At 35.1% G+C, this 12517-nt stretch overlaps 1 protein-coding gene across 2 annotated transcripts in view; it reads left to right on the forward strand.

Moving 5' to 3' along the window:
* MCCC2 (methylcrotonyl-CoA carboxylase subunit 2) overlaps nucleotides 1–12517 on the forward strand; it is a 34632-nt gene that overhangs the window by 851 nt on the left and 21264 nt on the right. The window contains exons 2-7 of one of the 2 annotated variants that reach the window (XM_087958256.1): nucleotides 1234–1346; nucleotides 3814–3880; nucleotides 5061–5145; nucleotides 5493–5594; nucleotides 7581–7708; nucleotides 9365–9477. In XM_087958256.1, coding sequence (XP_087814382.1) covers nucleotides 3829–3880; nucleotides 5061–5145; nucleotides 5493–5594; nucleotides 7581–7708; nucleotides 9365–9477 — 480 coding nt within the window. In that variant the 5' untranslated portion in view covers nucleotides 1234–1346; nucleotides 3814–3828. The remainder of the gene's footprint in view (nucleotides 1–1233; nucleotides 1347–3813; nucleotides 3881–5060; nucleotides 5146–5492; nucleotides 5595–7580; nucleotides 7709–9364; nucleotides 9478–12517) is intronic. The other variant, XM_026670652.2, reaches the window with a different exon arrangement.

Consider the following 12517-nt stretch of genomic DNA (forward strand, 5'->3'; position numbering starts at 1 on the left):
TAACAACAGAGTCAGGTAGTGTATTCGAGGCATTGACCACTCTGTTGCTGAAGTCATACTTTCTGCAATCAAGTTTGAAGCTGTTTACATTTATTCCTGAGCTAACAGGACTGGAGGAGGATATCTGGGAGTTGAAGTCCACAAATCTTAAAGCTATCAAGTTTTGAAGATCCCTGATCTAGTCTTAAAGCACTTGGTCCCCTACCTGCCCCACTGCTTTGTCAATTTCCTCCTTCTTGCCTTGGAGTGAAGGCTGGACCTGATTTCTTCTGAGTTCTTTTCTGTGATTTATGTTGATATCATAATTCACTTACAAAAAGTTCCTTGAAAGAGTAGAGCAGTTGTATTTCTCAGTAATTTGTTCTTCTCATTTAAGGTTCCCTTGGCTCCAGAAATATCTCCAGACCTCAACCTTGGTTAGGTTTCCCCCATCTCCCCTAGTCTCTTTTTCTCCTTGAGTGTGGCCAAAGGCAGACAACTGACAACCAAGCCAAAAAGGAAACTGTAGGCTACTGTTGCTAGATGATGGTGATGCTGCATTTGCTTTTGGGAAAAAAAGGCCAGGTTTATAATTCAATTTTGACTTCAGTAAACAATCCACTTTATCGGGAGCAAAATAGATTTTTTGCCTCCAAAAGCACCCACTTTACTGTGAGTCTTGACTACTCAACAAACTGTACTATGTTGCCTAAATGGAACCAGTTACAACCCAAATTCTGCTATATAGCACAAGGATCTTATACCTTATACAAGTGGGCTTAAAACTCCGGTTTTAACTCAGGATTTTTGTGTGAGGGGGAGTGTGTTCAAGTCTGTTTTTTCCACTCCTACTGACTACCTGAACAAGTCCCTGCAGGGTTTTTTGGGCAAGGTTTTTCAGAAATGATTCAGACCATTGCCTGCTTCCTAGAGCTGATAGAAAGGGGCTGACTCAAATTCACCCAGCAATTCTGGAGAACCGGTAGCGGAAATTTTGAGTAGTTCGGAGAACTGGGAAATACCACCTCTGACTGGAGATTTTACAGTATCCTTCCCCTGCCACGTCACCAAGCCATGCCCACAGAACCGGTAGTGAAAAAATTTGAATCCCAAAAATTTGAATCCCAAATCCCAGCTGGCTTTGTGCCTGAGAAAAATCTAGGACCAGTATTCTTCTGATTTCTAGCCTGATGTCTTAACTGCCATAGCAAACTGATTTTCCAGGTGCTCCTTTCTCCTCCTATTTACCCACAGCAACAACTCTGTGAGATGAGCTGGGCTGAGAAAAAGTGACTGGCCCAAGGTCACCCAGTTGGTTTCATGCCTAAGGTGGGACTAGAACTCACGGTCTTCTGGTTTGCTTATAGGTAATCTGTCTGTCTTGGGGTCAATCCAACTTTTATTAAGTTTTAGAATTTATTCAAATTGTCCTACTTTTGAGCATGTATGCTTAAGTTTGTGTGTCTTGTTCCCAGAACAGAACCTGCAGGCAAATGACTAAAGATCACCTCTAGCCTTCTGAGCAGCACATGGTTGTCAAATTAAAGATAGGGGTGGTGCATAGAGAGCTTTGTGGTTGTGGCAATTAGATTGCTTGGAAGGCTGTGTTAGAGAATGGGAAGGCTGTGAAAATAGTTTGTGGCTTGAATTTTGTAGGATCTAATGGCAGATGTGGTCTGGGTATATAGTCTTTAAAATGGTTAGGAAGAAGATTTGGGGAAGAGATCAAATGGAACGATTTGTTTAAGAATCAATCTACATGACTTCATTGGTACATCATTCAGGAAAAAAGATGATCTTGTTTCTAAACTGTTGCACATTTACAACAGTTTAGAAGAATGGGCCAACATGAAAATTCTCTGGTCAGAGCAACTATAACACAAAGTATGGTGCAAAGTTGAAGAAGATGCAGAGGAAAAAAGATGATGTTTGCCCTTTGTTGTTTGTCCTCCTCTACAAATTAAAAGACTGTGAAAAAGAAACCTCTGAGATAGAATAGACATAAATGTAATTTGGTGGGATAGTAAGTGTGTATTTAATTTCTAAAATCCTAAGACGCATTGAATACACAGAACTTGCATCAGACTTCTAGCATATGTTCTTTGTGTGATTAATAATTAAATTGTTAGCACTCAGTTTCTATTGTCAAACCGAAATAGAAGCAGTTATGTTTGCTGTGACTATGTGACATTAAAAGAAATATTTAAGAATCCAATTACTTCATATGATTCACCTAAATTTCAAGATCTAGTTTATATAGACTGCACATTCATGCTTTGCACAAATGAACTTGAATTTATTCAAATTTTCTCGATGTTTAGTTTTGGGTTGATCATTGTATAGTGTTGCATCCAAATTGGCATGCCGGTTTGCTTCAGACTATGATTTCAGTTCTGATTTGTAATTTACCAAGTTGAAAAGTAGCCTATTGTGCTTTGTTGATAAAGGAGTTGAACATGTGAAGAAAGGTCCAGAATTTGTGTAACTGAAATTTACTTGTACAATCTTGTATCAAGGAAGTCTTGTATCTCTACACCTGTGTATCTTCCAAGCAGACATCTTTAACTTTGCTGTAAATAGAAATTTATGTTTGAGATTGTTGGGGATTTTTTTTAAATGCTAAAAACCAGAGGCCTCCAAACTTGGCAACTTTAAGACTTGTGGACTTCAACTCTCAGAATTCCTCAGCCAGCTGAGGAATTCTGAGAGTTGAAGTCCACAAGTCTTAAAGTTGCCAAGTTTGGAGACCCTTACTAAAAACTCTCAAATATTTTTGCTTGTTCAAGGATTTTAATAAAGAATAGTCCTTTGAATCCTGAATATAATGCATAAGCCTTCAATAGCCATTTTTTAAAATTTGCCTGGATAAAGTTATTATTTTTATTTGGTTGTACAAAGTATAGTCTTAAGCTCATTATGCCATATGTTATTTTATATAGTATTTAATTCCTCATCCTGATCTTGGTTTAACCATGAACAAAAGTTTTGTTTATATAGATATAATAACTGGTAATAAGTTACAAGTTTTAACTGGTACAGAATGCAACGGCATGGGCAATATGTGTTCTCCCAGAACAGCACATGTCATACCTCTACTCTGAGAGATGCATTGGTTTGTTTCCAGGTCAAATTCAAGGTACTAGTTTTTTACATCAGTGCCATCAACTTCAAGAAATTTGCTGGATGAGGAATTCTGGGAGTTGAAGTCCACAAGTCTTAAAGTTGTCATGGTTGGAGACCCTTGCTCTATGTGATATATGCCACATATGCTGCAATGCCCCTCTGGATTCTAAATAGGACAAACAGACCAAACTTTGTGCAGAAAAATTAATTGACATAAGTTTGACATCAGAACTCGAAACAAGTAATTTCGGAGCATTTTATCTTTCCAGGATACGCTGTTATAGATCTCAAAGTAGCCATCTTGGAATGAATACATTTAAGCTGCATAATTGAGCAAGCTATTGCTGAATTTACATACATCAAAAAGTTTCAGATTACTTCCAAAGGTTTTGACAAACACAACACATTTTTAAAACCATTACAATTGTTAAAAGGCTTGAATCTTCATTTGTGGCCATTAGGTTTTCCTAGAGGCAAATTTAATTTACTTGGAAGTAAATTAGGATTCTCAGCCTAGGAAAATGTATAAAATGGAAAAGAATGATATATTATTTTATATCCAGTTGTAATTATTTAGTAATTATGTTTAAAGAGTGTGTTTTGAAAATGTGGTTTATAAAGCTTAAATAATACATATAGGACAGGAGAAAAAAAGTATACCTTTAATTAAATATTTTTCTAACTAACTCACCTGTGATTATTTTTCAACAGGAAAATTATGAACGAATGAAAGCTTTAGTAACAGAGCTGAAAAGACAGTCTGAAAAAATTAGATTAGGTATGTATGAATGCATTCTTTTTCTTGTTAAAGTATCTCATATTAGAGTCTGATTGGTTGGTTCTCAAACTTACAGTGTTTAAGACAGTCTTTCCCAGATTGTTGTCTCTGACTATATTGAATTACAACTCCCATATTTCCCAATCAGCAGTCCAGTCCAACACATCTTTAGAGTAGCACAGAAAGCCTTAAAATACTACTAGCGTAATTTAATGATTTAAGGTTTGTTCCTATCTCTGGGCCATTAGACTTTAATAAACATTGAGGGGAAAGAGAGAGTTAAAGTGAATGTGCAAGGTTGATTTGAGAAACCTCTAATGGTAGTGCTAGTATAAGCATAAGGATCAGTTAGCAGAGTTCAGGAAGATCTTACTAAAGGAAAAGAGAAATGAGAAGTATATTTAAAAAGATTGAGTTCAGGAGCTGCAACAATATTCTTACCAATAGTTATGTTCTGTAGCCACTGAGTATTCTTGGTTGTTCATCCCATTGTAGAATTTCCTCCTCCATTTTTGGTCTTTCTTTTAATTTTGTGGTTTCTGGGTATAAAAGACATTTAATATTCCAATCTATGATACCTTCATTGTTTGCTATTGTATATTTCAATTTCCGCTACAGAGATCTAAAATTAATTCCGAACAAGAAGGTGATCTGTCCATAAATATGCTGGCTATTTCTATAGAGTTTTTTCTAAATTGTTCCAAAATAATAGAAATAACAAAAATATAAGAATAAGGAAAGCTATTTTTTTACTCAAAATTTTCCAGGTCAAAGGCACACTGTAATATCAGTAGGGCAGAGGCTGTATATACCTCTGGGACAGCATGTACTGGGGCTGCTATAGAAGACGTCTTTGTAAATCTATATATGTTTAGATACTTGATTCTTTTTCTCTCCAACTTCTTTGCTAGAGTTTCTTTCTGCTGTTCAAGTCTGACAACTGAGATATTTGGTGTTCTTTGTTGTATTTTGCCAAAAGTCTTCTCGTGTGAGAAGAGTGATGATATTGATTGCATTTGCACAAGAACAAGAAAGATTGCATTGGTATTAGAAGAAGTAAAATTAAGCATTAATGAAACCATTAGAGAATAATATAACATGGATATTGTTTATGTATGTTGCTTGGTAAATGTATACATATATGGAAAACATTGAAATGATCAAAGACTTTGCCTGATAGGTGGTGGAGAGAAGTCACGGAACCTGCATACATCAAGAGGCAAATTGTTACCTAGAGAAAGAGTTGACAGACTTATAGATCCTGGGTAGGTATTTGCTGATTTATTATAACTGTTTTAACATAAGATGCACACATTTCCAGTTTTACTATTTTACTGTTAGATGATTTCAAATTACCAGAGATGCTTATAATTTTGGAATCAGTTAAAATCATCATTTACATGTACTGTGCATTTTTAGTAATTGTGTAGTAGTCACTATGACTACTCCCTGGTCAGAATTAGAAAGGTGGGTTAAATTTTCAAAATAAGTCAATGTTCTTTAGGAATTAGGTTATTGTACTACAAACTTAAACAGTATATACCTGCCAATATTAATCAGGTAAGAATGTTTCATGTGGCTAGTTTACAAAATGTTCTTCTTTTTCTCATAGATCTCCATTCCTAGAGTTTTCCCAGTTTGCAGGTTATCAGCTGTATGGTAATGAAGAAGTGCCAGCAGGAGGTATCATTACAGGCATTGGGCGAGTATCAGGGTGAGGACAGCTACTGCTATATTGTTGGTTTCATTTATGCTTTTTACTGTGGTATTTTTTTTAAAAAAAACAAGTTTTATTAATTTTAAAAACAAACACAAATACATATAACATAAGACATAACATAAAGAAAATAAAAATCATCTTTTCTGAAGGTTGCTCAATCCCGGTCAAAACTCTTTATACCGACACAACTTCAAATTCATATTAATTTTATATATCATTCATATTTTATTACCATCTTCACTTTTATATATAGTTTCTTTTCTCTCTTAAATTCTCTTAATTTTATTTTATTCATCTCATCTCAGTTCAAATCATAATATTTATTATTCTTTGTCTGTTTATTTCCAGCTATCCATTTGCTTTCTTCCTTAAAATAAAATAAAAAAACTTCTCCTGTCCACTAATTGGAGTATAACGCCTTTACCTCTTTCCTCTACATTTATAATATTTAATATAAAACACCTAACTTACATTGGGATCCTGCTTGGTACATTCAAAAATTATACAATATTATCACTACCAGAACTAATCTATTCATTAATATTCATATTCTTTTATAACATAAAAACTTAGCACATTGCTTTTCAATTAATTAACATACTTTTGTGGGAGGACCTACTTTCCAATTATTCTCCCCCACATCACATATTTTAAATCATTATTTCATTAAGGTAATCCTCCTTCTCCTCTCCCCAACATTCTTTTATACCTTAACTATTTTATCCATTCAATTTAATATCATATCTTTTTAATAATAGTTATATTTTCCACAGTTATTCCACCCCCACATCATATCTCCAATCTTTATTTCATAAAATGTTCCCCTTTCCTTAACACCAATTTCACTAAGTTATATTAAATATTTTACCACATTTTAAATTACACTTTATTTCCAACCTTCTAAAAGTTATTTCTAAGTACAAATATAAAAACAATCTTGTGTACCTTTTACTGTGGTATTTTAATTTCCTTTGCTTTCTAGTATGAGTCATTGATATTCAGAAGTATTGTTATGACCATTGTATATTGGCAGTTTTTCTGAGCAGTTTGTATTGTTGGGACATTATCAAGCCTTTATTGAATTTCGTGGTTAAGTAGGCCACTCCTACCTTGTCCTTGCTGTCTATGGAAAGCCAGAAAACTTCATCCCTACATTAAGGCATCACTCCATATCAAACAAGAAGAAATGATTCAAATGAGGCTGGTTTTATTAATAGATCTGAAGAAGTTGTAATTTCATATGTAGATGATTGTGCCTCATCGGATATTTTTGTAAGCTACAAGTTCTAGTAGCCCAGCCAGGGTTATACCAGGCAACAGGATGACCAAAGGTGAAGGATGCTAGGAGTAGTAGTCCAGTAACTGTAAGAATGCCTCAAAATATCTGTTGTGGCTGTAATGTGTCGGCATAAAATAGTGACAGATAATTTTGTTGCTGTTAGAACAAGCCAGGTGTTAACATAATGATTTAATTAATTGTTTTATTGTACATTGCCCAGAGTCCCTCTCTCTGGGAGATGGGTAGCTCAAAAATGTGAAAAATAATTAATAAATAAATAACATGGGTAGGATTATAGTATTTAGAAGGGTAGCGATAGTTTTCATTCAGCGTTTTAGCTTTACAATATTCTTAACCTTTTTCTGTGTCTGGAATTGTCAGTTGCTCTGCTAGCTGGAAATGCTTCTCACTTATTTCATATGAGTTATACATTGACTGTTATCTTTTATATTTAAATGTTACAGTATGTATAATATGGATGATTCATAAAGATTCTTCTAAGGAGAAGAAAAATCCTCTGTTTGTTACAATAGCAGCATGGTGAAGACCTGTTTAAGAGTTATAATATATAATAATAGAATCTCTTATTAAATATGTTTAGAACTGCCAATGTAAGCTCATATTTTAAAGAAAGTTTTATTAATTTTAATTACACAATTAATATTCAATGTGCTCAATTAACTAATAAAACTGAATTTCAGAGTGGAGTGTTTGATTATTGCCAATGATGCTACTGTCAAAGGTGGAACCTATTATCCAATTACTGTAAAGAAGCATCTGCGTGCTCAAGAAATTGCCATGCAAAATCATCTTCCTTGTGTATACTTAGGTAAGTATTAAGTTTTGAGGCAGGTTTTATTTTGTAAGAGACTATTGTTATGACACACAGTGTCTACTGTACCCAGCAATTGGCTGTAAATCCACAATACTTTCTAATTCAGTGGCAGAATATATAATACACGTAATTAACAGCCTTATCTTTGATTTGGCAAAAACTTGATTTATAATTGAGTGGAAACCAATACAGGAAATTGGGTTGAACAGATTTTGAAAATCTAGAGTTGCAGAGGTAATGGTTATAATGTCTGACTACTCTGTTAATTTACTTATAATGGAAAACTGTAATCAGCCAAGAGCCCGATGTGTTAAGGGTGGTGGGAATGATTTTTAAAGCCAAGTGCTTGGTATTTTTTGTAAAACAGAACAATAATAATGAATAAATAATATAATCATAATAGCTATGTCAGGGTTCCAGAAAACACACCCAACAGAATCAAAACTCTGAGGCAGGCATATTCCTCAAAGCATAGATTTATTAGGCATGTCATATTGGCACATCTGGGAAAAACCCGACTCTAAAGGACCTGAGGTTTTCCCCACCCAAATCAAAACCCCAAAGTTCTTTCCCCCAAGCTACAAGTCCATCACGTGATCCAACCAGGTTGCAACCACCATCCCGGCTGGCTTTGCTCCATGCTTCAACACCTGCTAGAACATCCTTGGCTCCCTCGGGAAAGAATGTTATTTCGACTACACATCCCCAGCTATCTCTATCTCCCCCCTCCTGTTCCCACAGCTCCAGCCAGCCTTGTTGTGGCAGCCCTGAAGATGCTCCCAAAATGGCTTCAGGGATGACCAGCTATAAATTATAGAGTGTACATAGAATATACATCAATCTTTCTTAACCTTGGCAACTTTAAGATATGTGGACTTCATATGCTGGCCTGTGAATTCTAGGAATTTAATTTAATGTGTCTTAAATTTGCCAAGATTAAGAAACTGTGATGTAGGTTGTTGGATAAGCACCTGTAAACATTGACATATTTCCTGGAGCTGAGTTAGAATCAGCACTTCTGGTTTAAACTTTAAACAATGTTGTTGAGCAATGAACAAGGTTTGCTGTCACTCATTATTTAGCATAATACCTAAAATATTTATCATAACTTCCAAAAAATAACATGGGTAGAATAAAGATATAGAAGTTGGACTTAGTATACATTGTGCTATAGTTTGTGAAACAGTATAGTATTAAATCTCCAGTGTAATAGTATATTTTAACTGTGTTTCAATATTTTCTTTCACTGTTCAATTAAAAATGGCAGTCCCATCTAATGGACAGCTGAAAGGAATGAAAAGGAATCGCCTTAAGCAATCTATGATTGCACTGAAACTGGCTAGCTGTTCCATCTTCCACCTGGGGTTCTTCTCTTTTTATCTTTGTAGGTTTGGAGGTGGTTTAGATAAAGGATTATGGTTTGGTGGTGAGGGGATTCCTTCATCCAAGAAACTGCTCACCAACAGCTCCTGTTTGCATTGTAGCAATGACAATGGCAGATTATTAACGTTGGGCAGAGAAACAAGTCTGCTTTTTAATTTCCTCTTCCAGACCTGTCTATAGTATTGCTTCCTCTGTCTAAGGATTACTTTTAAATAAGATTTAACCGAAATGCCAATTATTAATGCTCATTTTTCTATTTGATCTTAGTTGATTCAGGAGGTGCCAACTTGCCTCGCCAGGCAGAAGTGTTTCCTGATCGTGATCACTTTGGTAGGATTTTCTATAATCAAGCACTCATGTCCTCCCAAAGAATTCCACAGGTAATTTTGTTTAAGAACAAAACCAGAAAAGTATTGGTGTCAAATATGAAGTTTATGAATACTACTGGAGGGCATGTAGATCATTTGGAACCGAGAACTGTGTAGATGGGTTCCAATGGTCATCTGTGTTGTGAGACTACAAAGTTATGACTTCTAATGTCTTCAAAGCAAATATTTGTCAAGAATTCTTGATTCTTTGAACTTTCTTTTGCAATTGATACAGATGGTCTTCATTTAGCAGCCACAACTGAGACCAGCAATTGCTCATTAAGTGAAATTGCAACTGTGCTTATGATCTTATTTCAGCTGTCCTTTGCAAAGGTCTAAATGTAAATTAAATAAAGTAGTTGCTAAACAACGACTTTCTGTAACTTATGTCACTTTGGCATCGTCCATCCCATTGTGTCCATCCCATCTAGTGCCAATGATCCTCACGTACAGTGGTGGGTGATATCTGGGAATGCACCTTGGCAATGGATAGGTACAGAGACTGAGACTGAATACATTCTATTGTCAGAACTGAATTTTCAATATGTGGCCAAATTAGAACCCAAAAAAATTAATTGAGACATTTATTTTGGAAAAAATATTCATGATATGGATTATATGACTATATGAATAGTGCTGAGTATGTGGTAGACGTAATAGATAAAGATACAGTTGTAGTTCTAAATAAGACATGAAATAGCAGGTTTCTCTGTGTGAAAAGTAAACAGATTTATTAACTTTTAAAAAGATGAATGAATGAAGGGGGAAAACAGATAAGATAAAAACAAGATGGGGTCTGCAATTGCATAATTGAAGTCTGTCCCTTTTTTAAAACCTGCATCGCAGCCTATAAAAAGGGGAAATTATAGTTGTCATCTTGCTTTTTTTAACACTCTCCCAACAGAATAATATATTGATTATAAATTATTTCCCAGTCTTATTTGGGAAGAATCAGATTAGGAAAAACTAAACTAATGGAAAAAGCAGCCACAGCTAATGAAGGAACATAGATCTAAGTGTGGATCATTATTTTAAATTCTATTAGGAACTGCCGAATATTGTAGGAAGAGATAATTTTTATCTCTTGAATCTCTATTTTGTCAGTTTAATAGAAATAGTGAGGCAGAGGCTTAAATCATAGTAGAAAGAAAGACCTGACGGTCACTTTGATGTTAAAACACAAATGAAGAAAAATAAAATAAAATTCCATATATTATAAAGGTCAGAGGAATAGACATGCTCTTTCCATTTATGTAGGAGAGAAAAAATAGAGAAAGTTCAGGTAGAAAAATGTCACTGGGTGTTTTAACTAGGCATTGTTTTGAAGTAATGACTAACTTACAGTCAGTAGCAAACAAATTACTGAGGTCAAGAAGAATGACATTTTTCAAAGAGAGATCAGTAGCAAGCAATCTCAGCTCCCTTGCTGAAACTGTCCGTCTGGTAGGCTGGAGATGGATTTTATATGTTTGTTTGTGTTCATTTATATCCCACCTTTATTATTTTTATAAACAAGGCTACAAATATATCCCATACACCTTCCTCTTATTTTCCCTACAACAACCTTGTGAAGTGAGTTGGGCTGAGAGAGTGTGACTGGCTCAATGTCACCCAACTGGCTTTCATGGCTAAGGTGGGACTTGAACTCATGGTCTGTTGCTTTCTAACCTTAGATTAGTTGAAACAGAGGCATCCTTATTGTGACAACCCATGGTGTACTTGTGAAAGATTGTGCAGGTGGACCTGTATGTTTGGGCAGGACGTTTGTGGTCTGTGCTCTGGAAAACCATTGCTGTTCAACGTGGTAACTTTAAGATGTGTGGCCTTCAAATCCCAGAATTCTTCTCCACTAATTAGAGAATTCTGAGACTTGAAACCCACATATCTCTTAAAGTTGCCAGGTTGAAAAATACTGGCCTAAATGATCCCTTTCAGCTTTATGATTTTGTGACACAAAACAATGAAACATAACCCACTAATTATGAACTAAATATTATGAACTAAATATGAAATAATTAAATCAGAGCTTAAAGATGCATTTTTGTTACATATTTCGCCATTCGTTTTTCCCTTTACTGATGTGGTGAATTCTGTTATATAGCAGATACACAATAAGAATGGAAAACTCATTAAGAAGAAAAGTGATTAGGATCAGCACATCTAAAAGAGTTGATTGATTAAGTAATTCAAGTGTGTAGGTAGGTGGTATTGATAACATGGTTAAAGGTACACGAAAAGAACAAAAAAATCTGATCAAAAAAGAAGTGACTGAAGTAAAAGAATTCACAAGGTAGAGAGAGGTAGAATAATTCATAGAATAAGAAATATAAAAGAAACAATAATAATTTAGATTTCAACTGTGACTGGATTCTAAAATAGCTTAAATGTAAAGGTAAATGTTTCCCCTATTCAGTAGTGTTTGACTCTGGGACTGGTGTTCATCTCCATTTCTTAGCCCAGGGAGCCAGAGTTATCCAAATAGTGAAACGCTGTTACCTTCATGCTTTTGAACTGCTAGGTGGGCAGGAGTTGGCGCAAAAAAACGGGAGCTGGCCCTGTTATGTGGCACTCGTGTCTCAAACCGTGTTGTTAGCCTTCTAGCTGACAAGCTCAGCTTCTTAACTACTGAGTCATTCACCCCCTTTTAAAGTTGCTTAGAAGTCAATTTCATTGCAACAATATGATCTAAGATGTGATGCCTGTGATGTAGAGAAACATAGTTCGTACTCCACTGTGCTGATTTCCTGAAGTTAAAGATGACTTTCCAAAGAAACTTGGTGCCTAAAGGAATGTTGAAAAGTTAATTATTAACTTTTAAAAATGATCTTGGATTGGGAATCTGAGATCTCCACAGGCATTTTAGCTGCTGATGGTTGCTGGTACTTGGTTCTGAAACAGAGATTCCATAGTCTTGTTCTTACTGAAGGTTGAAGCTAACCCACTTATACAATGGAATTACATCAGGATAAATGTTGTTTTCCAGAGTAGCCAATAACTTTGGTTTGTATATACAAGGGAAGAATTAGGTTTATTATGCATTAGATTCTTAGAC

Source organism: Notechis scutatus, chromosome 2 (genome assembly GCF_049901735.1).
Source record: "Notechis scutatus isolate UNSWTSFEM ecotype Mainland chromosome 2, rNotScu1.2, whole genome shotgun sequence".
Classification (NCBI taxonomy): domain Eukaryota; kingdom Metazoa; phylum Chordata; class Lepidosauria; order Squamata; family Elapidae; genus Notechis; species Notechis scutatus.